The 27,150-nt window shown below is 35.4% G+C and overlaps 1 protein-coding gene across 2 annotated transcripts in view; it reads left to right on the plus strand.

Moving 5' to 3' along the window:
• The first annotated feature begins 5,129 nt into the window (after window positions 1–5,129).
• kcnn1b (potassium intermediate/small conductance calcium-activated channel, subfamily N, member 1b) overlaps window positions 5,130–27,150 on the plus strand; it is a 57,143-nt gene continuing 35,122 nt past the window's right edge. The window contains exons 1-3 of one of the 2 annotated variants that reach the window (XM_051117948.1): window positions 5,130–5,595; window positions 13,662–15,587; window positions 26,627–27,079. In XM_051117948.1, the coding sequence (XP_050973905.1) occupies window positions 14,814–15,587; window positions 26,627–27,079 (1,227 nt within the window). In that variant the 5' untranslated portion in view covers window positions 5,130–5,595; window positions 13,662–14,813. Of the gene's footprint in view, window positions 5,596–7,843; window positions 7,934–13,661; window positions 15,588–26,626; window positions 27,080–27,150 lie in introns of those variants that run through there. The other variant, XM_051117949.1, reaches the window with a different exon arrangement.

Here is a 27,150-nt window from a genome sequence, read left to right on the forward strand (position 1 = left end):
AAAATACATTGTATGGGTCAAAATTATTGTTTTTTCTTTTATGCAAAAAATCATTAGGATATTAAGTAAAGATCATGTTCCATGAAGATATTTTGTAAATTTCCTAACGTAAAAATATATCAAGACTTAATTTTTGATTAGTAATGTGCATTGCTAAGAACTTTATTTGGATAAATTTAATGGCAATTTTCTCAGTATTTAGATTTTTTTTTTTTTTTTTTTTTTTTTTTTTTTTTTTTTTCAGATTCCAGATTTTCAAATAGTTGTAGCTTGGCTAAACATTGTTCTGTCCTAACAAACCACACATCAATGGAAAGCTTATTTTTTCAGCTTGCATGGATCTCAATTTTAAAAAAAAGTGACGCTTATGACTGGTTTTGTGGTCCAGGGTCACATTTAGGTTAATTTACTTGAAAATCTTGTTATACATATTATGTTTTACATATTTATTTACCTAAATTTATATTTGCTTACATATATTATACATAACCGATTCAAAAGTTTGGGATCAGTAAGACTTGTAATGTTTTTTAAAGTGTCTTGTGCTCATCAAGGCTGCATTTATTTGGTCAAAAATACAGAATAAAAACTGTATAATTGCAAGATGTTATTACAATATAAAACAATGGTTTCTATTTAAATATATGTTAAATATAATTTATTCCTGTGATGCAAAGCTGAATTTTCAAAAGCTGATACTCCAGTCTTCAGTGTCACATGATCCTTCAGAAATCATGGTAATATGCTGATTTTTAATCAATTTTGGGAACAGTTGTGCTTCCAAATATATGTATTTTTTGGAACCTCTGATATTTTTTCAGGATTCTTTGATAAGTGAAAAATATAAAAGTACAGCTCTTGTTTAAAAAATAAATCTTTTCTAACAATATAAGTCGTTACTATCACTTTTTATCAATTTAACACATCGTTGATGAATAAAGTATTAATTTCTTTCAAAAAAAGAAAGAATACATTTACTGACTCCAAACTTTTGTATCGTAGTGTATACTGTTACAAAAAATTATATTTTAAATAAATGCTGTTCTTTTTAAAGTTTTATTTAATAGAGAGTCCTGAAAAAAGTATCACAGATTCCAAAAAATATTAAGAAGCACATCTGTTTTCGACACTGATAATAAATCAGCATATTAGAAATGATTTCTGAAGGATCGTGTGACACTGAATACTGGAGAAATGATGCTGAAAATTCAGCTTAGATCACAGGAATAAATCAGATTTTAATGTATTTTTAAAAAGAAAAGTGTTATTTTACATCATAAAAGTATTTCCCAATTTTACATTTCTTCTGTATTTTTAATTAAATAAACACAGCCTTGATGAGCTAAGAAACTTATTAAATCATTAAAAATCTTACTAATTACTTACTGAAACGTACTGAAAGTTTTGAACGGCAGTGTATAATTTTATACATTTTAATATTATATTGGTATTATTATTTATTTATATAAAATATTTAATTTAAATAAACATTTGTATCTAATATGTTTCTAAAAACTATAATATTTAATTTGACTAAATACATAATTAAAAAAAAAAAATGTATTTCTAGAAAATTGTAAAAATCATGCAGATATAATACCAAAACTTTGTTAACATGGTTGTTGCTTAATAATGCACAAAAACAAAATCTCATGTAATATTCAGTTTAACCCCTAGGATTGACTTTTTATATTTGCAGGTCTCATGTTCATCAAAGCTGCTAACCTATGGTGACATATGTGATCCTGGACCACAAAACCAGTCATAAGGGTCAATTTTTTGAAATTGAGATTTATACATCATCTGAAAGCTGAATAAATAAGCTTTCTATTGATGTATGGTTGTTAGGATAGGACAATATTTGGCCGAGATACAACTATTTGAAAATCTGGAATCTGAGGGTGCAAATAAAAATCAAAATATTATATAAAATCTCCTTTAAAGTTGTCCAAATGAAGTTTTTAGCAATACATATTACTAATCCAAAATTAATCTTTACTTAATATCCTAATGATTTTTGGCATATATTAAAAAATATAGATAATTTTTCATTCAGTATATTTTTGGCTACTGCTACAAATATACCCATGCTACTTAAGACTGGTTTTGTGGTCCACATATTTTCCCTCGTTCAACTACACTACCGCTTAGGTGATGCTTCAGACATACTGAAGGTAGATTTGCTTTTAATAACGTCTCTGCAGGTACACAAGCGACGGACATAAACGGTCAGTGACCCCTGTGGGACGTTCCGGAAGGAAAGGAAATTAGCCTGCAAGCTGGATAATTCCCAGTGGCCACCTTTATCCTCAGCAGGAACACTCTTTAGCACTTAAGGTAATTTATGGCCATAATGTGTCATCAAGCAGCGTCAGAGTAAAAGAACTGTAGGTCATCTGGAGATTATGCTACGCGATAACCTCTCCCGTTTACTTACCGTCCATTAAAACATCTCTCCCACGCAGAACGTTTTAATGAATGTGTCCTTTTCATAACTGCCTGTAAAACAATAATAATGGCACTTTTTAAAGACCTCAGATACAATTGTGAAACAATAGCGGTTTGATCGACCCAAGCAAGGGGGTTTCGAAGCGAAGATATTACTCACATATTTTATTTTTAAACCTATTTGCACATTATTAGTTGTGACCCACTGAGAGTGTTAATTAAAAAACATCCCCTTCCCGCACTCAAGGGCAGTGACTATATTTGGCTAATCTTTAATAGCAGCGCTGGATCGTCGTGATCGTTTTATCAAGATTGGTTTTAGAGACTGGGCTTCTTAAGTGCAGAATTCTTTGCTGAATGAAGTGGTCTGCTCGCAAGATCAAACTGAATAAAATAGCTGATACTCCGCGCAGCGTGATGAATCTATGAAGGAGAGTCCCTGCTGTCTTAGAGAGCATCAGGCCTAAAATAGCACGGAGTTCCCTTATCGGCAAGCATCACTGATTAATGGTGGACTGCATCTGTCTACCACAAAATGCAAAGCCAGCCGTTATTCTTTCTAGATCGAGGTTTTGTTTTAATGTCACTGATCAAATCTGTGGCATTGAAAATGTTACCTCAGATGTTTTTGCTGCGAGAACAAAATGCTGGAGAACATGATTAGGTTTTGGTCAAGTGATACTGAATTCTACTATCATTAACAAAAACTAGGAAATTCATTCACATTTTCAATTTAACTTTTTAACTTAATACTTTTCAATCAAATTTAAATGGCTAAGGATCAATGGCAGAATTATCTTCTCTCCTCCTCTGCTGACCTTACATTTAAAATAAAAAATAATTGTTAGTTTAGAAAAATGCATTATTTTTCTTTTATTTTTTTTAAAGACAAATGCAAAGCTAGCTTTTTTATTTTTAGCTTGATTTTATTTAATTTAAAATGCAAAAAAAATAAAATAAAATAAAACATTGCTCTAACATTGGTAAATTATTTAATGATGAACCAAATTATGATAAGCATTGAAGAATTTTATTAGAACATTTTTTAGAAAATGTATTATTTTTTCTTATTTTTTATTTGAAAAAAGGCACACGCAAAACAAACATTTTCATTTTTACCTTGTATTGCTCTAACATTGGTAAATTATTTAATGATAAACATTTACTAAAACTAATAAATATTTTTTACATTTAAAATAATAGAAAAATGGTTAGTTTTGAAAAATGCATTATATTTCATATATATATATATATATATATATATATATATATATATATATATATATATATATGACAAATGCAAAACAAGCTTTTTTATTTTTACTTTTTTCAATTTATTTTAAAATGCGAAAAAACAATGCTCTAACATTGCTAAATTATTTTATGATAAACATTTACCAAAACTAATAAATACTTAGTTAAAATAAAAATAATTTTATTAGGAAAAAAATATTAATGTAGAAAAATGCATTTATTATTATTTCTATTAATTATTTAATGATAAACATTTACCAATACTAATAAATACTTTTTACAGTTAAAATAATAAATATTTTTAATCAAAAAATTGTTTGTTTGGAAAAATGCATTATTATTCTTTTATTTTTTCTTTAAAAAAAGACAAATGAAAAAAGTATTAATTTTACCTTTTTATTCAATTTAAAATGCAAAAAACAAACCCAGTTGTTAGTTTAGAATTCATTCTTTTTATTTTATTAAAAAATGAAAAATGAAAAACAAGCATTTTCATTTTTACATTGCTCTAGCATTGTTAAATTATTTAATAGTAAACATTTACCAAAACTAATACTTTTTTACATTTAAAATAAAAATAATTTTATTTGAAAAATTGTTAGTTTAGAAAAATGCATTTTTCTTTTTTTTTTCTTATTAAAGAAAAGACAAATGCAAAACAAGCATATGTGTCTATCTGTCTATCTGTCTGTCTGTCTGTCTGTCTAACTTTCTATCTATCTATCTGTCTATTTATTTATTTATTTATTTTAAAGGAGACTTTTGGGCCCCACTATGTTTTTTGTCCACATTTTGTACCATGTCCTATTAGCATTGCTAAGTTACTTAGACATTAACCAAAAACAACAATTAATGATTTACATTAAGAAAAGATTAGAAAATGTGAAACAGATATTATTTGTAATTTTAAAAAATAGAGAGAGAAGAAAAGCATTTGCATTTTTTTTTTTGTAGACTTTTGGGCCTCACAGCTTTTTTTTGTCACATTTTGTACTGTGTACCTTCTAGCATTGAATTATTTAATTTAATTAATTTAATTTAATTATTAATTTAGAGACAAATATTAACCAAAAATGACAGTTCCTTTTTTACAATTAAAACTGCAAAACAGAAGCGTTTTAATTGGTCTCCCTTTTTTAGAATATTTTTGGGCCTCATTGTATTTTCCCACATTTTGTTCTGTGTCCCTCTAACATTGCTAAATTCTTTAAAGACACATTAACCAAATATAACCCTCAGTCAATTTAAAATCAACCCTCTCCCCTGCAGCCTTAAATTTAACCATGAATGAAGGACCGTACACACTCTTCAGCGCTCTGAACCCCACTGCTTGTGTACATGTACATCTCGCGTATCCATGTTTCCGTCCAACACTTGGTGTGATGTGTGTTGCTCTTTTATCTGAGCTGCCTCTGTGGCGGGAAAGATAAGAGGGTTTGGGAAGGCCTTTGAACTGCTGAGCATCAATCGCAGATTTCTCTCCCCTCTATTTCCTCATCTGCGGACCTCAGTGTATTCGACTACCTCAGCCAACCCGCACGCTGGACGCAATAATGATACCCGACACTTAAAGCCGAAAGTGTTGCGGTGTGCGCAACATATAGTGTTTTGCTCTCCCTCTCTCTCTCTGTGCTGCTTGTTTCTTTGTCTCCTTATCTATTTGCATGCCAACCCTTATCAAGCTGGGCTGTCCTTTCTTCAGCCTGCATCCTAATTATGCGTCTCAAAGAGAGACCGGCCGGCCCCCTACATCTGACAAGCGTCTGAGGAAAAAGCTGCATGTCTGATGACTAAATCCTGTTTTCTCGAAAAAGCGCCCATCACTCACCTCACGTATGTTAGGGGACCCGAGACCAACATGCTCAGAGAAGGATACGAGGACGTTGTTTTAAGGTAAGGATGTTTTTTTTTTGATCTTATGCAGAGATTGAGCTATTTGGAAAGTCTAATCAACAGGTGTCATTCCTGAGCGAATGCTAAAAGTCATTATTTTTACATGTATGTCTTTAGATGATAGATTTTCCTTTTCGTTCAGTTTTAACTTCATCATACTGTATTTTCAGACAGTTGGGTTTTATTATACGTGACGCGTGGGGGAAAATACCCTTTATTTTTATGACACACAGGCCTTTCACTCTTTCATTTTGTTTTAATATCCACCACTTTTGATCTGTTTTATGGCATACAGGGAGGTATTAAATCACAAGTACCTCAAAATTGTGTTTTAAAAGGGCTGAAGTGTTATCAAGGGTGTTATGGTCTGTTTGCTTTATATATATATTGTAAATGGCTAAGGTGTCATCCCACAAATTAGCGTGAAATCTCTTTCCCGCTGCCCAAACCCCCCGTCAAGGGTAAAGTAATGAACACTCATCTGCTAGTGACAGGGCCTCTCCATCTCTCTCTCTCACTGTTAGACAGGAACATGCGTTTCTTCATACAAAAGAGCATCTGCAATGGCAAAACAGTTGGTAGGAGCAATCATTTTGCTATGTTTTCCTCAGAAATGTATTGGTCAGTTTGAAACGCTGACTCTACGCTGCCAGTCAAAAGTTTTTGAACAGTAAGGTTTTTAAAGAAGCCTCTTCTGCTCACCAAGCCTGCATTTATTTGACCCAAAGTATAGCAAAACCAGTAAAATTCTGAAATATTTTTACTATTTAAAATAACTTCTTTCTATTTGAATGTATTTTAAAATGTAATTTATTCCTGTGATTTCAAAGCTGAATTTTTAGCATCATTACTCCAGTTGATCTTTCAGAAATCATTCTAATATTCTGATTTGCTGCTCAAAAAACATTTATTATTATTATTATAATGTTGAAAACAGCTGAGTAGAATTTTTTTCAGGTTTTTGTGATGAATAGAAAGTTCAGAGGAACAGCATTTATCTGAAATTTGTAGCATTATAAATGTCTTTATCATCACTTTTGATCAATTTAAAGCATCACTGCTAAATAAAAGTGTAAATAAAAGTTCTATAATTTCTCAAAAATAAAAATAATAAATAACTAAAATGAAATCAAGCTTTTGAATGGTATAGTGTATCAAGTTACAAAAGCTTTTTATTTCAGATAAATGCTGATCTTTGGATCTTTCTATTCATCAGAATCCTGAAAAAATATACTCAACTGTTTGAAATATTCATAATAATGATAAATTAAAAGTTATAATTAAATTTAAAAAAGGTAAAAATGCTTGTCTTGCATTTGTTTTTTAAATAAAAAATAAAAGAAAGATAATGCATTTTCTAAACTACTCATTTTCTTACATATTTTTGTATTAAATGTAAAAAGTATTTATTAGTTTTAGTAAATGTTTATCATTAATTTAGCAATGTTAGAGCAGTTAAATTAAATAAATTTAAAAATTAAATAAAATATGAAGTAAATTGGAAATGAACATGCTTGTTTTGCATTTGTCACTTTTTAAATAAACCATAAAATAAAAATAATAATTTTTTCCAAACTAACAATTTTTCTAATAAAATTATTTTGTATTTATTAGTTTTGGTAAATGTTTATCCTTTTTTTCCATTTTAAATTAAATATAAAAAACAAGGTAAAAATGAAAATGCTTGTTTTGCATATGTTTGATTGTTTTTTGTAATACAAATGTTTATTATTATTATTATTATTGTTATTATCAATATTTAAAACAGTTGAGAACATTTTTTCAGGATTCTTTGATGAATGGAAAAATCCAAAGATCAGCATTTATCTGAAATATAAAGCTTTTGCAACATTATACACTATTCCATTCAAAAGCTTGATTTCTGAAGGACCATGTGATACTGAAGACAGGAGTAACGATCCGCTTTGATCACAAGAATAAATTACATTTTAAAATATTCAAATAGAAAGCAGTTATTTTAAATGGTAAACATATTTCACAATATTTCTGCTTTTGCTGTATTTTGGATCAAATAAATGCAGGCTTGGTGAGCAGAAGAGAATTCTTTACAAAAATATTTAAAATCTTACTATTCAAAAACTTTTGACTGGTAGTGTATATCAGTTTAATTTAACTGTAAACTGATTTTTCTATTTCTGAAACTGAATATAACGGTTAATTTCCATTTACAGACATTTATACTTTATGCAAATGCCGCTCTGGTGTGTTTAGGACTATTGATTGGTGCGGCTGATCTTGAGGCAGTGTTGCTTTTCTTCAGGCCCTGGATTTTTTTTTCTCAGAAAATGATCCAAGATCAGCAGAAAGCCAATTAAAGGTAAAAATCTATATTTAGAGTGTGTGTAACCTCTTCGTAGCTGTGGGCGAGAAGTTCGAATGCAGTTTAATGAACAGGTGGAACGGCAGGAGGAGATATATAAATAATGCACACTGAGAGGCCTTTATATAAGAGCTGTCAGCTTGATTGCTAAAAGAATTACTTATGTTCGCTCTCTTGTACAGGTTAAAATAGAAAACAGATGGCCCTTCTGTTGTAAAAGTGATACCAGGATATTAAATACCTGATAGCCCATAAAATTGCTCTGTTTGTATGGTGTGCTGTTTCCAGGCCCTGAGTGCTTTTACAAATTACAATCTGGTCCCTCCGGGGAGATTTGATTCTGATGTCAGAGTACAGAAATGTGTTGAGATTGTTGCATTTAATTTAACAAAATGATTCTTCTACAGATTCTATCTGCTGAAAATAACATGAACTATTTAGTTTACACCTTACAATCAGGTTCAGTTTGTTTACATTGGTAAATGCATTAAATATCATGAACTGACAACAAACAACATTTTGGTAATACTTTACAATAATGTGTCATTTGTTAACATTAGTAATTTTAATAATGACTTAGTAAATGCCGAAATTAACATGAACTAACGCTGTGTTCACACTGTCAGGTTTTGGGATTGACAACCGCATTTACTTACAGGTGTCGAAATGTGTATAAGAAGCGTCTCGAATACTGTCAGCAACACCGTGTCTACACCGGACGCGAGCGGATCTTGTCACATGACCCGCGGTGCGCGCAAAAGACGCGATATGTGAACGGCCCCTAATACAGTAGAACCCATTATAATCATTGAGGGGCCGTTCACATATCGCGCCTAAAAACGCTGGAAAACGCCAGGCGCGCCGATTTCTCTTTTCCAAAGCGCTCTGTAGCTTGCGCTCCCGTTGCGTCTGTCGTTGCTAAGCAACCATGACCTGCGCTCTTAATGAAGACGCGGAAGTTTCAGCAAAGCTCAAATGGATTTCCAGCACTAAAAATCGCTTGATGTAGCTCTGCTATTAAATGTATGTAAATATGGCTATCCGTGTACTGCTATGATCAACTGTTTCTCCATCTTGGCTGAGCTTTCAATGTTGTTACGGGAAAGGATGAACGTAATTGGTTGGTTCTTGTCACATGATCCGCAGTGGCTTGCAGCATTCTGAAAAGTTGAGATGTTTATCTCGATGCGGCGCGGACGCGCCTGGAAAAACCAAGCGCGTCGTGACCGCGTCGCTTCCGTTATGAGCGCGGCTGCCGCGCGTCTACATTTGAAATAACGAACTTGAGCGCGCAAAAGACGCGATATGTGAACGGCCCCTTTAGCTGTTGCATAGACACGGTGTAAGAATGTGCAAGGGGAGTCAAGCCTTTATTCCTTACCAATAACCATAGCAACAGTTACCAAAGTAATATCAAAGATGGCGACGTCCATAAAACTGAAAGTCTAATCAATTTCTGACAAGACAAGAGTCCAATCGAGCCACGAGTTCATTCATCAAACCTTCAGCAGCTTTTATATTTGGGTGGAGAGCGGAGCATTTGAGTCGTGCGCATAACATTTATCTGATGGGAGCGGCTCCGGTGGAGACTGGATATAAAACTTTCAGACGACACACAGCTCATTTCTCCGTCACTGTAAGTTACCGTAACCACACATGAAAGCACGCAACACACAGTAGACGCGCGTTTGTGCGACAGAGCGACTCTCTGGCGCTGAATGACGTGACAGAAGTAGTTGTCCAGTCCTGTTCCATTCACACAGCACGTGTGTTCCGAGAATGCGGTTGTGAGTCCTGAAAATGTACGGGTGTGAGTTCGGTTATAGAATACAGTTGTCACCCGTAAATAACCGTACTGTGTGTGAACGCAACCGTATTAAGGACTCAGATACGGTATTGATAACCATATTCTGCTGCTGTGTGAATGTGGCCAATAATGTTAAAGGAGAAGTCCACTTCCAGAACAACAATTCACAAATAATTTACTAACCCCCTTTTCATCCAAGATGTCTTTCTGTCTTCAGTTGTGAAGAAATTGTTTTTTTGAGGATAGGATTTCAGGATTTTTCTCCATATAATGGACTTGATTGGTGCCCCGATTTTGAACTTCCAAAATGTCGTTTAAATGCAGCTTCAAAGGGCTCTAAACGATCCCAGCCGACAAAGAAGGCTCTTATTTCGTTAAACGATCTGTCTTTTTTTTTTCAGAAAATAAAAATTTGTATACTTTTTGAGCACAAAAGCTTGTGTAGCACAGGCTCTGGGATGCGCGTTCATGTACTATTGAATCACGTCGAAAGGTCACGTGGAACGTAGGCGGAACCACAGACTCTGTTTACAAAGCGAACGTGCAAAGACTAAGAAAGTGCAAGTAAGTCAAACGCTGTTTACAAACAAAAAGGTACAACGATGTCGGACGATTCTGAAGTTGTAGGAGTTTTTCGACATACTCTACCTTTTTGAGCCGGAGTACACAGACAATGAACTTGGGGTGATTCGAAGATGTGATTCATAGTAGTGATGGGAAGTTCGGATCATTTTACCAACTCAGACCTTTGAGTCTTGTTCAGCAAAAGGAACTAATCTTTTTTCAAGTCATTTCGTTCATTTTAGCAAAATCAGCATCACATGACAGCCCCATAAGATGAATGAAGGACTCGAAAAACCCGAAGACTCGAAACAGGTGAACTAATTCCAGTACAGAACCTAACAGAATATTGCGCATGCGCAACTGAACAAATCACTCCCCGAGACGACTCGTTCTTCCCGAGTCACATTAAAGATTCTTGAATAATTTGTTAAATTTGAACGACCTGTGGAGGCACATCCCAGAGCCTGTGCTACACAAGCTTTTGTGCTTAAAAAGTATACAAATTTTTATTTTTCGAAAACAAAGACCGATCGTTTCGCTATATAAGACCCTTCTTCCTCGGCTGGGATAGTTTAGAGTTTGAAGTTGCATTTAAACTGCATTTTGGAAGTTAAAAATCTGGGGCACCAATGAAGTGCATTATATGCAGGAAAATCCTGAAATGCTTTTGTTGTTCTGGAAGTGGAGTTCTCCTTTAACTAATGAACCTTACTGTAAAGTGTTACCAACATTTTTAACAGCATTTTCAATGTTAATTTATTAATAAACTAATAATTAATAAGCTATAATATACTGTATGCATTACCAAATGTTAACTTGTAGTGTTACAAATGTATTAATATGTGCAGAAATTAACTTGTAAAAATACCTTTTTATAGCATGACTATAACATTTGTTAATATTAATGCCTGTTCATTTCAACAATTACAAATACATTTTAAAAATCAGAACTTGTATATGTTAACTTTGGTTAATGCACTGTAAAAAAAAAAAAAACATTAACAAAATTGCAATTTTAACTAACATTAAGAATAATAAATACTCAAATGCTTGTTCATGTTAACTAATTTAAAGGATCTTGTAAAGTTTTAACAGTATTTTCCATTGCCAGGTCTTCATACCTGTTAACTACGGTAAACTACTTAAACCTTAAGTGTTGCTATTGTTTATTTATTGTTTAAATATGAGTCAAATGTGTGTTTAATGGTCAAATACATTGGTAACACTTACAATAAAGTGTCATTTGTTAACAGTTTAGTTAATGTATTAACTAACATGAACAATGAACAACACATTTATTACAGTATTTATTAATCTTTGCTATTGTTAATAAAAATAGTCATTCTTTGTTCATGTTAGTTCACAGTGCATTAACTAAAGTTAACAAACACAGCTTGTGATTTTAATGACTTAGTAAAAAATTAATATTAACTAACATTAATAAATGCTATTGTTCATTCTTAGTTCATGTTAACTAATGTAGTTAATTATTGAACCTTATTGTAAAGTGTTACGAAAAATAATAAATGCTGAATAAGTTTTTAGAGCATGTCTGCAGCATTTGTTAACATTAGTTCATGTTAATTTCAACATTTACAAATACATTTTAAAAATTAACTTGTATCTGTTAATTTTAGTTAATGCACTGTGAAATAACATGAACAGCATTGCATTTTTAATTAACTAACATTAAAGAATAATAAATATTCAATGTTAGTTCATGTTAACTAATTTATGGATCTTATAGTAAAGTGGTAACAGTATTTTTAATCTTTGTTAATGTTAATAAAAGTTAATAAAAAATATTATTTAACAGCATTTAACATTATCTAAATGCTGTAGAAGTATTGTTCATTCTTAGTTCATGTTAATTAATGTAGTTAACCACTGTTAACTAATGAACCTTATTGTAAAGTGCTACCTATAAATTTCCTATTCACTTTAACAAATACCTTTCTGGTATTTATTCTGAAATGTTCAATCTGTAACAAAACAACTGACTCTAGTATTGACAGCTTAAACAAGATTTTATTAAGCTTTAAATGTTTTCAAATGTCGCACTGGGGTCATTTCAGCAGGCAATCCCACACACATACGTCTGTGGACATGGAGTGGGAAAGGGAAATGAATAATTCATGTGGTTGTAAGCAACATTGCCTCCAAAACCAGCAAGCAAATGATACTTCATTCTGCCCAGGAACCCATACAGGTCTCCAGGACTAATTACTTAATGAAAAAGATCAGATTACCAGCTTTCTTCATCTGTGCCCCAGATCCACTCCGAAGTTCAACTCCAAACTTTGGCATCACCCTCACTGACATCAGCACTCAATCCTGTGAAAACTGACACTGCTATCCTGAAATCTAAACAACTTTACTCTTGAGTTTCAAGGTTTTTTTAAATATTGGTTTAGGTGCATGTGCTGATAGAATGGATAAAATGCAATACAACCAAAGCCGGAGCTGGGTAGGAACTGTTTACATGTAATCAGATTACAAAATTTAGGTACATGTAATTAGATTAAATTACATTTTAAAATACTCGTAATCAGACTACAGTTACTTTTTATGGACTACATGATTACATATTATTTACACAATGGCAATAAATTAGTCATAATTTATTGCATCTCCCTAATTCCTTTTTTTTATCTTTTAAATTTTCCAAGTTATTCATAATTCATAATTCACTCTGTAGGTTATGCATGTATTTCAATGTCTTTGGAAGACTTTTGACTTTCAAACACATTAAAATGCACAAATTCATAAACATTTTTGCCATTTGATATTTTTCACCTAATATATTTACTTGAAGTACTCCTGAGATCTTAAAACAAATATTTAAAAAATTAAGTAGCACATTTGCATGTTCATTGATTCTCTGACATTGGTTATGGTCACATGACATGCAGGTAAACCAAAAAAAAAATTTTGTGTTCTATTTTGATTAATTATTAGCTCTTCATTAAACTCATAAACCCCCTGCAGCTCCTTCACAAACCCCAGTGTGGGAAACCTTGACGTTATATAATGTTTAATGCACTTCATGTTGTTAATAACAATAAATGGAATATATTTTCTTTATCTTTGTATTTTTATATCAATATGGTACAAGATTATCCTATTTAAATGAAATGCAATAAATGAGATGGGTCAAAGTAGTCTGATTATATTACCTAAAATGTGTAATGTAATGGATTACGTTACTAACAACAATTTTTGTCATGTAATTTGGAATCAGTAACGGATTACAATTTGGAAGTAATTACCCAGCTCTGACCATAGATAATTTTTGAATACACAAAGTTATATTTCATCTCAACTGATGTCGTTTACTCTCTGATCTTTTTGCAGGTCACTTGGAGATGCATGACAACCTGGCCATCAAATTGACCCATTAAGCAGGGTTGCCAGGTTTTTCACAACAAAACCTGCCCAATTGCCATTAAAATACATGTTTTTTTTTTTGTTTGTTTGTTTGTTTGTTTTGTTTGTTTTTGTTTTTGGTAAATTTGCATTCTGGAGGATAAATATCAAGATAAAAATCAACCCGCCGACATGAAAAACAACCAGCAGCAACAATGTTAATGTAGCCCAATTCTGAGGGAAATCCGCGGACTTGGCGACACTGGTAATACGATGGGATATGTGAGCAGCTCACATCATTATATACGATTATTATTTCCATCTTTATTAAGTGATTACGATTTATCGTTTTCATTTTATATTATTAAAATGGCCAAACTTTAGTTGCAGATAAAGCTCACGCAAAACAACTTACTGCGTGGACAATTCACCTTGATCAGCTTCATATAAACGCCATGAGTACAATGTTGCCAGATCAGAACTATGATTTCAGTATTTCTCCACTTTCTGAGTCACCTTTACTGAGGATCAAACCGGCAGAATTTGTGTTAGCAACCTAGATCCTTTACCATTAAGCCATTACCACCTCCTAAGTACATGTACTTTTTTTTAAACGAGTACCATGGACGTCAATTTAAAATTAATTTAAGAATTTGATTTTGGCGTAGCCTAATCAGTCGAGGTTCCGCCCAAATTGTATTATCTAAACGTATTTTTAAACAAACACTAATGTTTTCATTCATATCTAAATCTTACTTAATGTTTTCAGTGATGTATAAATCTAAAAGTGATAAATAATCACAGCGCTTCTCACCCTTTACGCACACATCGTCCGAATGTGACCGCAATGGAATCGCTGGAGCAGCTGACTGTTGCTATGGTTACACTCTCAGGCGAACACAACTTTTATTTGTTAGCGTTTGTTCGCTAAACCTGTAGTTATAAAAAAAATGTGTTTGAGCTAAGACGCCTCAGCCTTTTGTTTCGATTTTCAAGCCATACGCAAGTGGAGAGTCTGCTTTCCCCACACCCGCCTCAATTCGCAAGCGCGTACTGTGCACTTTTCTTAATATACCCATTCATATAAACACTTGGACTGTCACATGAAGGCGGGGCTCGCTGTAACTCCATAGTGACGTGATGAGGCTTGTCTTGGTCAAACCTACCAATGAAACGGGCCTTCTTGACTCCACCGGGGCTGCGCGCAGCGAAAGGGTGCCGGATCATTGCAACGCAAAGCGGCACTCCGCCGCAGGTGAGGCGGGGATGCAGCATCGCTACTCGGGAGCCGTCCATCAGCACCACCACCATCACCACCACCACCAACAACACGCGGAGCACAGGGGTGGCAGTAGACAGACCGCACACCCCTTGCCAAAACAGAGCCAAGAGAACCTGCCCAGCCCTTTCAGTCAGGAAGCACCAGTCAAAAGCCAAGGGAGCAACCCAAGTCTCGCAGACTGTTCCAAACCCTCCCTAAGTCGGCAGCAGAGTGTCGGAGGGGCTGCCAAACCTGCGAATTGCCAACAAGATTATTGTTCGTGCAGCTGCGGATTGCAAGAGCATCAACAGCTGTTGCAGCAACAACAGCAGCAGCAGCAGCATCACAACCCTCCACCTTCCCTCCAGCTACAGGTTCAGCAGCAGCGGCTGCTGAGGAGCAGCCTGCCCAACTGCTGCGTGCGGGGATCCGGGGAGCTAAGAAGCCAGCAGCCGTCTTTGCTGCAGCAGCGTGACAACGACAGCCTGAGATCAGGCGAGCAGCGGAATCTAGCTCATCACGCCCGTGCGTGGACGCCTGATAGATGCCAGGGAGCCAGGAACTCCGTTTCACCGCGGAGTAAAAGCAGCCCGCTGTCCTCTGACAGTCGCCTGTGGCTCGAGGAGAATAAACACAGACACGAAGGCTGTAAGGTAAGCCTGCATGCACCGATGAAATACGCATCGTTTATACATGCACTCTGTGAAGTTTATGCTTAACAGGTGGCCAGTTTTATCAATGCGCCCGATTACGCAGGCAGCGCGATACTGGGAGGTCATGCTTCAAATCGCTTGCCATTTTTAACACCAAATTTCGGCCGTCTACATGCACAGGGCTGCTTTGTAGTTGCTAGGTGTTGGTATTCGTGTTAACCTCGAAAGCATGGAAAGAAAGAACAGGCGGGGGTGCTTGCAACAGGCTGTGTATGATTCCCATGATGGCGTTTAATAGTAAGTAAGCGTTATGAAGCGTTCATTCATTCCTACACCTGCATCATTCATATGTGGTCTAGCCCTAAATATTTCTAATCTACCTCTTATCTTCTTAGAATTGTTCTTGAAATCTATCTATGTGTCTATCTATGTGTATGTCAGAGCATTCATTGGCTGAAAGGACCAGGGGCGAGAAAAGCAAGGCAGAAAGGCAAATCAGTGTCATTCATTCCTTGTGGGAGAGCCGACCCTGTTTCTGCCTCGCTGTTCCATTTTCTGCCTGTGCAAGCCAAGGGAAAGCCCCCCCTGAGTGGCACTAACATGTACTTCAGGCCTGTATTATTCATGATGGTTTAGACATCACTGCCAGAACGGGGAGACATTAGTATCAGTTTAGTTCACAATGCACAGCAGATGGAGGTAAAACCCATCAGCTATCTCTTCCCATGAAATCTCCCATAAGTCTTTCCCGTTGTTTGCGTCAGTCTCTGTTTCTTTCTCCGCTTGACTGGTTCCTGTGTTTGACTGCATTGTGCTTGTGCTAAAAAAAAAAAAAAAAAAAAAGAGTGATTGTTCTACCTGTGGCGTTTGATTAATTTGTAATTTAATTCATTGTTTGATGCACAGGAAGTAAAATAACCCTGGGAGCTTGGGAAAAAAACACATTTAATCGCTCTTTTAGGAAAACCACATTTATGCAGAATTCTCTCCACGGGGGGGTTGTAATTATGTAAATATTTACGCAGAGTTTACAGTTAGGCTTCTTCTTGATTGTGCATGAGAGGGAGTTGAAAGCACTGGGATGTGCCGTGGATGTTGAGGGAATGACTGGTTCAGTATGAGCGAGCAGGCAGAGGGGAGAATCTCCGGGTGTTGTTGTTCTGCAGCTGGCGTTCTGCTGCTTAATCAAGGGTAATTTGTGGAGAGTATAATTGGCTGAGCTCTCTTGTCTCTGTGTGTATTCGAACTGAAACTGGTTGAGGGCTCCTCAATACCTACGGTATGTGTGTTTGCGTCTACTGGAACTATGTCAGACTATGTCAAACCCTGTTGCTGGGATAGTATCGATTATTTAAGGAATAGTTCAAGGTTTGGAGAAATGTACTTTTGCATCACTTGCTCACCAGTGGATTCTCTGCAGTGAATGGGTGCCATCAGAATGAGAGCTGATAAAAACATCACAATAATCCACACGACTCTAGTCGATCAGTTAACGTCTTGTGAAGTGAAAAGCTTTGTGTTTGTAATAAACAAATACATCAAGATGGTCTTTAATCTCAAATCGATGCTTTTGGCTAAAATACGAGTCTATAATCGATAATAATGCATCCTCTAGTGAAAAAGCTGTCTGAGTCAAGAAAGAAATATGCATAGATCAAGTGTAGTTTACAAGCAGAAACTGTTCGTAACGAATATGTTGGTGGATTTTTATGTAAGAAGACAAGAAGAGATGTACTTTTTCCACCAGAGAAACAGTTACTAACGATTATTTATTCGTATTTTGGCCAGAAACAATAGTTTAAAGTTAAAATGCCATAATGATGGATTTGCTTAGTACAAACATGCAGCTTTTCACTTCTTGTGTGCATGACTTGTGGATTATTCTGAAGTTGTTATCAGCTGTTTTATCAGCTCTCATTCTGATGGCACCCATTCACTGCAAAGGATCTATTGGTGAGTAAGTGATGTGATGCTAAAAAAAAACTCATAATTATTTTTGCTGGTCTGAGAGCGAGTACATTTTCAGCAAATTTGTATTTTTTGGGTGAACTATTTCTTTAATTAAAGAATATGTTCTGAAACAAACATACTCAGATATTGTTTTGAATTATTAATACTACCAGTTAAAACACCTTATGCTATTTCAGGTATAATTTATCCATCTGTTTTTTAAATACCTGATTATTCTCTTGTTTTCTATAGTGTAATGACAACAACAAGAACAAAAAGACGTACACTTTTCACTTTAAGTTGCTCCTGCAATGTAACTATAGTAGGTACTAAGTAATATTAATTAACAACAACTAGGAATAGGGTTGGTTTATCCACCTTTTTCTTACCATAAGAGTGGGCGCAGCCATTTGTAAATGTTATGAATCAGGAGTCCGGTCTCATCCACGTCCAGCTATTTTTAGCTGTACAAAACAGCTTGTTTTTCTGCTTGATATTGCAAATTAGTGTGTCTTACTGTGTTATTTTAATGTATTATCTTAATTATGAGCACATTTTACTGTTTACTGCACATTGTTATTCTTCTCGTTGTTTCTGTATAGCGGATAATGAACTGGAAGTCTCACCCATAGGCTTACTTCCACGCTGAAGAAAAAGCTTTTATTGATTTATATAGCACATTTAATAACAACTGGGTCGACCGAAGTGCTGTACAAAAGTTTAAATAAATACTTGAAAAGACTAACCATATGAAACAAATCACAAATTTGTGACAAAGATAATATCACACGTAATTAAATATTTGACAGCATTTACTCCAGACCATAAGCCATTTTAAAAAGATAAGTAATGATTTAAAAACCTGAAAAGAGGAGGCTGATCTTACATACAATGGCAAATTATTCCACAGCTTTGGTGCTGCCACCGAAAAAGCACAATCCCCCTATAGGTACAGGCAACAAAAGAATTTGATGACCATAAAGGCCTGTTAGTCACATGGAACGAGAGGAGATCAGACAGGTAAGGTGGTGCCAAACCTGCCATAGATTTAGTCTTCAGATCCTTAAAAGAAAGAAAAGATTTTTTTTTAGCAATCGTCCTAAACTGAAAAAAAAGCTGATTTAATGACTGAATTTATCTGTTTATCAAATTTGAGTGCCGGATCAAAAATAACTCTGAGCACAAGTGCCTACAGCGTTAGCTATAGGACACAAAGTTTTAGAAAGGATGGAAGGCCATCCAAAGGCCTCATTTAGTTGTAAAAAAAATTCTGTTATCCAAGTTTTAAAGTAACAAGGACACTGTAAAATAAAGTGTTACCAAAAACTATGATTCAGATACAGTGTTCTTGATTCAGCTGCTTTTGTTCTTGTTGTCTTTTAGCCCATGAGAGCCCCTGCAGTTATTTGTGTGATAGTGCAGTAAGTTTCACTTGGGAAATGCCTGAAAATTATGTTATGAAGTCAATTGCTTGAGGATGTAAATGCAGTCGTTTTAATCTATCTAGAATGCAGGAAACTGTTTGAAACTGAATACAGTTTATTTGCTACTTTTTATGATACTAGTTGTCCGGATAGTTATCCCAGTATTCCTAGTTTCAACGACATAGTTAGGTTATTGCGAATTGGTCACTAAGCTGTTCCTAGACCATTGCTTACTGCCTAGAAGTTAAATTTGAAATGACAAAATCATCCTCCATGCAAAAAAAAAAAAAAAAAAAAAAAAAAAGTCCATTAGAAATGCAATGATGCATGTTGTCATTCATGCCTGTATTACTATAGCGGTTTAAGTTGCACACCAAAGTTTTGGGATGGAGAACTAATGATACAAGCAATAATAATAGTGAAAAGGGTTATTATGATGTTACTAGTGAAAGGTTAGGGACTGGGTGTACGTGTGATGCCATCAGCACTGCAGCTCTACATTCGTTATTAAAATATTTAGGCCTAAATCTCATATTCGTTTGAACTGCATATAGAATTTCCATCAGTTTGGATTACGCAGTTTATCCCAGTCATACAATAGCACTAATAAACTGAATTTATTTATTATCAAAAAATCCAATTTGCTTCAATCTAATATTACAATAACATTTAAATGCCAGTACGTATATCTAAATGTTTTTTTTTTTTGAGTTCAGAATGATTAATCACATTGCATTTATAGCTTCTTTGATTGGCTCAAAAAGTTCTGTGGTTCCCATGAGCAAAGAGTGTAGATTTCTAACCGCAAAACCGCACCTGATGATCCTGCGTCAGCCAGGCAGCTGGCATTGAGATGCTACCTGATAGCCTTCTCCGGTTATCATGGTTCTATCTACATAAAAATCACGACGGCTGAAACAAATCACATACAAATGTTTTTCTTATTTTGTCTCTTACATCATACTGTCCCTGAGGTGCAAATTTATGCAACACGAGACGAGGGAAGATGTCTGGTTGTAAAGATCACATTTTGATAGTGGAGAGCAGTTAGAAAAGATATTCTTGAATAGCGGAATCTGTAATCAGCTCTCAGGTCTGCTGCAGACATTTCATTACAGAAAGAGACCTGAGGAACAGAGAGTCCGATGCCACATCTGAATGAGTGCAAATTCAATGTCAAAATAGATTTGCTAAATTGGATTTGTACGGACCAAAGCTTGCGGAGAGGGGAATAAAGGAGCAGGGGAGGGTGAAGTCTAAGGGCCCTTCAGCTTTGACACGCACAGAAGAGAATATTGGTTAATACGGAAAATTAGCGAAATGTGAAATTGTGAGCCTGAGACAATGAAAACGCCATTGCAGTGTAGTACATTCAGCCTGTTGCATCAAAATGGAGATGAGCAGATGTTGTTTTTGTGACTGGTTTTCGATCGGTTTTGTTAGACGTATCCCAAATCGGCATAAAATTGCACTCGGAGCGTGCAGCTGTGTATTTTAACGGACTCTTCAAGGTCACGCAAAGAATTTCTAGCTTTGCGCGTCTCTGTTGTTATAGCAGCTGTGCTGCCATTTATGTTGGAAGTTATATTGTGGTGCATCCCACTGGAAAGAAAAATCACAAATGAGATCTCTGTAATATCCCAATTCTTTGTCTTGACAGCAATGTGATTAAATAGAGAGCAAATGGAGACTTTTGCTTAAAAAATGCAGTAATCAATGTGCCTCCTCTGGAGTTTCAGAATAGATCAATGTCACTAACTGTGCTGAGATTTGCCAAGATACTAAGTCAGGGATTTCTCCATGTACTGTATTTATATTTTTAAAAAATGTAACTGGAACAGCTTAGATCATTTGGACTATATATGTATACAGGGGTCAGTCATATTTAAAAAAAAAAAAAAAAAAAGTTCTGCTTTTTGAAATTAATCGCAAGTGACAATAAAGACTTTTACACTTTTTACTCTGAGCAGCAGGTCAGCGTATTAGAATGATTTCTGAAGGATCATGTGATATTGAAGACTGGAATAATGGCTGCTGAAATTCAGCTTTACCAACACAGGAATAAACTCAGGATAAACCTCAGGATAATGTCAATATTCAATTATATTTTTTGGGAACAGAGCAGATTTTAGTATATTGTGCCTTTTACCAGGAAGACTAATAACACAATTGAGTACTGGCTGTCTCTGGACATTGATAGAAAAAGAAGCCCATTTGGCAACTGGCAGACCATGCTGGCCTTGGAAAGAGTGGAAGTTTTGACAGGAGCTTTGCTGTGTATTGCAATTGATCCCTGGAGCTCTTTCATCAGAGAGACGGTCACTGCTCGTTGGAAATCAGTTCTGAACCTCTGGGTCTGTTTTATTATGTCTATTACTCCATTGTATTTTAAAGTAGCATAGGTACACATAAGTGGTACAAGGACAATTGATATATTTCTCTCTAGCTGAAATAGCCTACAGTGTTTCATCTGTTAAAGTAAAGGTTCTGCAAATATGCTCCAAAGTGTGAGTGTTTTCCTACAGTAAAGGCCTGAGAGTCCACACCATGGCTATATTATAACAACAACGGAACAGAGGAACAATATTGTTGGAATCGCTTTCTGAATCGCTTTTTTAGCTGATGAACAAAACATTACTGACAGCTAAGCAGAAATCATTCTTGAGCTTTTAAAGTGGCAGATGACATAACTGTAGTGCGTGCTTATTATAAACAGAATGTTATTGTGCATTGGTGTGGATGCTAATATAGTTGTGAATGGGCCTTAAATGGTTTTCTGGCCTTGAGTCTCCATGAAATCAAAATTGAAGTATTTTTGGCTTTTAGTATGAATATGTTAGCCTTACGGTTATCTATAAGCTTTTGTGCTCCAAAACAATGACAAAATTCGCATTTAGATGATATAAGCGTTCAAAACGTACAGTCTCTAAATTCCGCCAATATGGATCAATGATTTTTGACATCACCCTGCACTTCAGCTTCTCATCAAACTTTCTGTCCAATCAAATGCTCTCTAGAATCCAAAGCGTCCCGCCTGCTATTAACAGACGCTGAAGCTGTGGCTGAAATCAGTCAAAATTATGAAAAAGTATTTCTGTACGGTAAATGGCTCATAGTGTGCTATATAGGTGATAATGAATGATTCAGACAGTGTAAATATGCATTCCATTGGAGCGAAAGCAATCTGTTTTCACATTGTTTCACACGAACCGTTGCAGTAGCACACAGCCTGCTGCTTCGGTCCAGAGACACCACAGCACGGAGCGGATCATATGCGTGAGTCGGCGCAGACCACAAAATGTATCGGACACATTTGAATTCTACACAGAATGCTATTTGATATGGGTGAGATTGTGGCTGTCGTATGCTGTCAAATGCAGCTTTACCCAACTCAGTGGTTCTAGCCCAAACTGTGATAAAAACAAAATGCTATTGGCTATTTAAAAAACGGGGCAGGACTCCTGTATATGTTCCACTTTGTCTTCCAGTTTCAGTTGAAATTACGTCTAGAATAACGCTGTGTGTTTCAAGGCATTTTAGTGGATACTTCTGCATGTTTGCTTTTCCAACACTCTCTCATTATAAATCAAAAATAATTTGTAAAACATGATGACGTTGTATAATGAAGTTCTGATTTTAGCATGAAAATATTAGGGTGATGGTTAAGTTTAGGTGTTGAGTTTTGTTACATTTAGGTTTAGGCTTATTTGATATATGTTGTGTGGTTCTTATGTTTTTATTTTTATATATATATATATATATATATATAAACAAATTTATACAGATTTGCCATTATGTAGGAATTCTTTCATCTTTTTATCAAACCACATTGACTTTTAAAGGGGTCATCGGATGCTAAGTTCACTTTTACATGTTGTTTGAACATTAATGTGTGTTGGCAGTGTATGTACAAATCTACCCTATAATGAAAAAAAAATCCATGCAGTGGTTTTTAATTAATCTGTAAAAATAATATTCCCTTTTTCAAATCAAGCCATTCTCAGATGCCTGTCGTTGTGGCGTCTCACTGACAGAGGCCGCTCCCACGATAGTTGATTGACATGAGCGTTTTACCTCAGATCAGTTGTTACAGTCCAACCTCAATGTTTTGATGCCGGAGCAGGAGATGTAAGTTAGACAAGAACTGAGCAATTGAGGTGTTGTGTTGCTGGATGTAATAATGAACGTAGTGGTCGTCATTTGCTCCCAACATCTGAGCCACTGAAGATGCAGTAGATTACGTTTGTTTGTGAAGGGAGTGTGCCTCCCGGTGTACATATATCCGCTCTGCGGATAGACAGCAATGCAACTGACACGTTCAAAGCACAGAATGTTAGTAAGGACAGTGTTAAAATAGTTAAGAAAAAAAAAACAAAAATAATGACTTTATTTAACTTTATTCTTTATTAGTTTATTCTCTTTCTTGTCAGTTTTCGATGCAGAATTAAGGTTGAACCACTGATGTCACATGGACTATTTTAACTATCTTACTGGGTCTTGAACGTGGTAATTGTGTTGGTGTCTAGACATGGTCAGAAAGCTCCTGGATTTCATCAAAAATGTCTTAATTTGTGTTCTGACGATGAAGGTCTTACAGGTCTGGAACGACATGAGGGTGGGTAATTAATGACAGAATTTTCTTTTTTGGGTGAACTAATGCTTTAAGTACCAAAACATGCAATTGTAACAAAATATAGATTATATAAAATCTAAATTTTTATAGATTAGATTTTCTTAAAAAAATATTTGTTATTGTAGTGTGCATTACAGTATACTAAATTAAATATTCAGAATGGTCCTAAAAGGGTACAGACAGTACAAGACTGTACTTGTACTTTTGGAAAAGTTCCCACAGTCTGTTTGTGGAAAACGAACGTAAAAAGCAAGACAAACAAAAAGCTGTACAGAATATATATTCTTTGTTGCCATGTCAGCAGAAAACCCTGTGAAAGACTCCATGAGAACTGTCTCACATGAGGGGCCTTGGTAGAAATTTACATTTGGGGGACCTAAATGCTTGTTTTTCTAGTCCTGAATGGTATTATGTGTAATCTCAGTTTAAGCGTCAGTATCTAGTGGCAGTTTCTGCATGGATATAGTCAACACAGCAGTGCAGTAATATGGAGAAACTGAATTTTTCAAATAAAAACAGTGAAACTGTCAGGAAGGTTCCTGCTGAGGAGGATGAAGGTTCAACCAGTGATTTTGGACTTAACGTGGTCTTTACCAAGGTTCAGCTAAACCATCAAACCCAGGTTTGTGACAGGAACGGTTTCCAGGTAGTTCCACAACTAGCTTTGGTTTACTATGCCTAATTAGCAGTGTATGTTAGATATGTTTGTATGTGTATTCAGTACTGTTTTCAAAGCAGCTGTCATTACTCTCATTTCTAATCCATCGGTGTCTCTCTAGTCGGTTAGAATGTGGGTCTACGTTGTACGCTTCCTATCAGAAAATGACATTACAGAAGTAGGTCTCTGCAAATGAGTTGGCATTGTGTCAGCCCAGCAGCAGCAGCTAGATAACGGAAACTGATCCTTATTGCCACGAAAATTAGAACAGTGTAAATTCAGAATAAAAATTCAATTCTGAAATAATTTAATAATGTGAGATTATTGAGCAAGCTTTTTGTGTATCATCTTCATAAGCATTATCGCAAGTATTTTGCCACATTTACTAATCTGTAATAGAATTAGGTGAAATATTCACTAATTTGCAAACACTGTTGCATGTTCCCATGCTTACAAGGTTACAGGTTTTTCATTTTTACCAGCATTTTTGTTTTTCATTGATAATCATTCATTGTTCATTGATAATGTTAATGTTTCTTCCACCAGAACAGCTGACAAGTTTTGAAAAGTGGCAATACTAGTGATTAACTGATATATTGGATTATATTTGGCCACTTGGCAAGTTAAAAAAAGTGTTTATCTTCCCAATTTGTTTAGTGCAGCGTTGTTTATTTAAAGTAAACAAGTTCTGTTGTCAGGTTGTTTTCATTTAGACAAAATATTTTGTAAAATGCAATTTCATTTTAGCAACTCATTTGTATTCTAAATACAGTATCAGCATTACAGTACCGTTCACAAATTTGGGGTTGAGTTGGTGTTTTTTTAGCGCTCACCAAGGCTGCATTTATTTAATAAAAAATACAGTAAAATTGTGAAATATTGCACTTTTAAATAGCTGCTTTTTATTCTAATATATTTTAAAATGTCGTTTATTTCTGTGATTGCAAAGCTGAATTTTCAGCATCATTACTCCAGTCTTCAGATATCATTCTAATATGCGTAATATTTTTGAAGAAAGTGTGATATATATTTTTTCAGCATTGTTTGATTTAATGCATCCTTGCTGAATGGCAGTATTAGTTTCTTTCAAAACAATAGTATGTATTGGTCATCAGCTGTTTTTATTGAAAATTTCAGTGTTTTACTTTAAAATAAATTTTTAATTTTTTTAAATCATTATTATTGCCATGTGATGCTATTATATAAATGAACCTGTTATGTAGCTCTTAAAGTAAATAGTTTATTTCATATGACCGAAAGCGTTTTCAGTCGTCACAGACAGTAGACAATGCTCATCCCACAGGCATTATGAACCCTGTAAATGCTGGCATTCATAATGTAATTTTCCAAACAAATGTCCATTAAAGGAGCAGTTCACTTCCAAAACATAGATTCACATATAATGTACTCACTCCCCTGTCATCCAAGATGTTCATGTCATTCTTTCTTCAGTCAAAAAGAAGTTATGTTTTTTGAGGAAAACATTTCAGCATTTTTCTCCATATAATGCCCCGATTTTGAACTTCCAAAATGCAGTTTAAATGCGGCTTCAAACGATCCCAAATGTGGTTGTAAACGATCCCAGCCGAGAAAGAAGGGTCTTATCTAATGAAATGATCAGTTATTTTAATAAAAATAATACAATTTATATACTTTTTAATGCCAAACGCTTGTCTTGTCTTACTCTGCTTGGACTGTTTTTGTTCAGGTTCATGACAGTTAGGGTATGTCCTATATCGCTGTTTTACCTTTTTTGTTAAGGGTGCTTAATCTTCTTTGCATGTTTACTTTGCAAAGACTGGGCCGGTACTTCAGCAGCGAAGTAGGATGATTTTGAAATGATTTTTGAAGTTGAGGGAGAAAATACGATTGGAGTTTTTGGACATACCCTAACTGTCTTGAGCCAGAATACACAGAGTTCAGGGAGAGAAAGGCAAGGTGAGCGTTTGAGAATAAAAAGTATTTAAACTGTATTTTTTTAATGAAAATAACCGATCGTTTCGCTAGATTAAGACCCTTCTTCCTCAGCTGGGATCGTTTACAACCGCATTTGGGATAATTTGAAGCCGCATTAAACTGCCTTTTGGAAGTTCAAAATCGGGGGACCATACCAGTCCATTATATGGAGAAAAATGCAGAAATGTTTTCCTTAAAAAACATAATTTCTTTTACGACTGAAGAAAGAAAGACCTGAACATCTTGGATGACAAGGGGGTGAGTACATTATATGTGAATCTTTTTTTTTTGAAAGTGGACTTCTCCTTTAAATCAGCATTGTTGCGAAACGGCCATGCTCTCCACTTCAGCCAGCACGCAAGCTCGCACAAAAGACGATGATAAAATCTCTAAAAAAATATCTTCTCATTTCTGGCAGGTGAATGCGGATGCCAACAGGCTGAGCCATGCTGGATCGCGGCCTTCCCTGTCCCACGGCGGCCCACAGTATCCTCAGATAGCCATGAACAGCTGCAAGTACAATGGGGGCATAGTCAGACCACTCGGCAGTCTGGGGGCGTCCCGGAGGAACCTAGCAGAGCTGGACTCTGAGACACAGCCTTTGCAGACCCTGCACACTTCCGGCCTGGAGGTGGTGGTCTCCAAAGGGAACGGGGAAGACCCTAGTAAGCAGTCCAGCGAGAACCTCGTGAGGCAAAGACCATGCAGCGCTCCGCATAAGAAGAACAAGGACATTGGCTATAAGCTCGGCCACCGGAGGGCGCTGTTTGAGAAACGCAAGCGCCTTAGCGACTACGCCCTGATTTTTGGAATGTTTGGGATTGTTGTCATGGTGACGGAGACGGAACTCTCCTGGGGAGTTTATACAAAGGTAACAGTACACATGTAACTTCAGACAATAACTGCGTCACAAATGACACACTATACACTATGTGCTTATAC

Source organism: Labeo rohita, chromosome 8 (assembly GCF_022985175.1).
Source record: "Labeo rohita strain BAU-BD-2019 chromosome 8, IGBB_LRoh.1.0, whole genome shotgun sequence".
In the NCBI taxonomy this organism is placed as follows: Eukaryota; Metazoa; Chordata; class Actinopteri; order Cypriniformes; family Cyprinidae; genus Labeo; species Labeo rohita.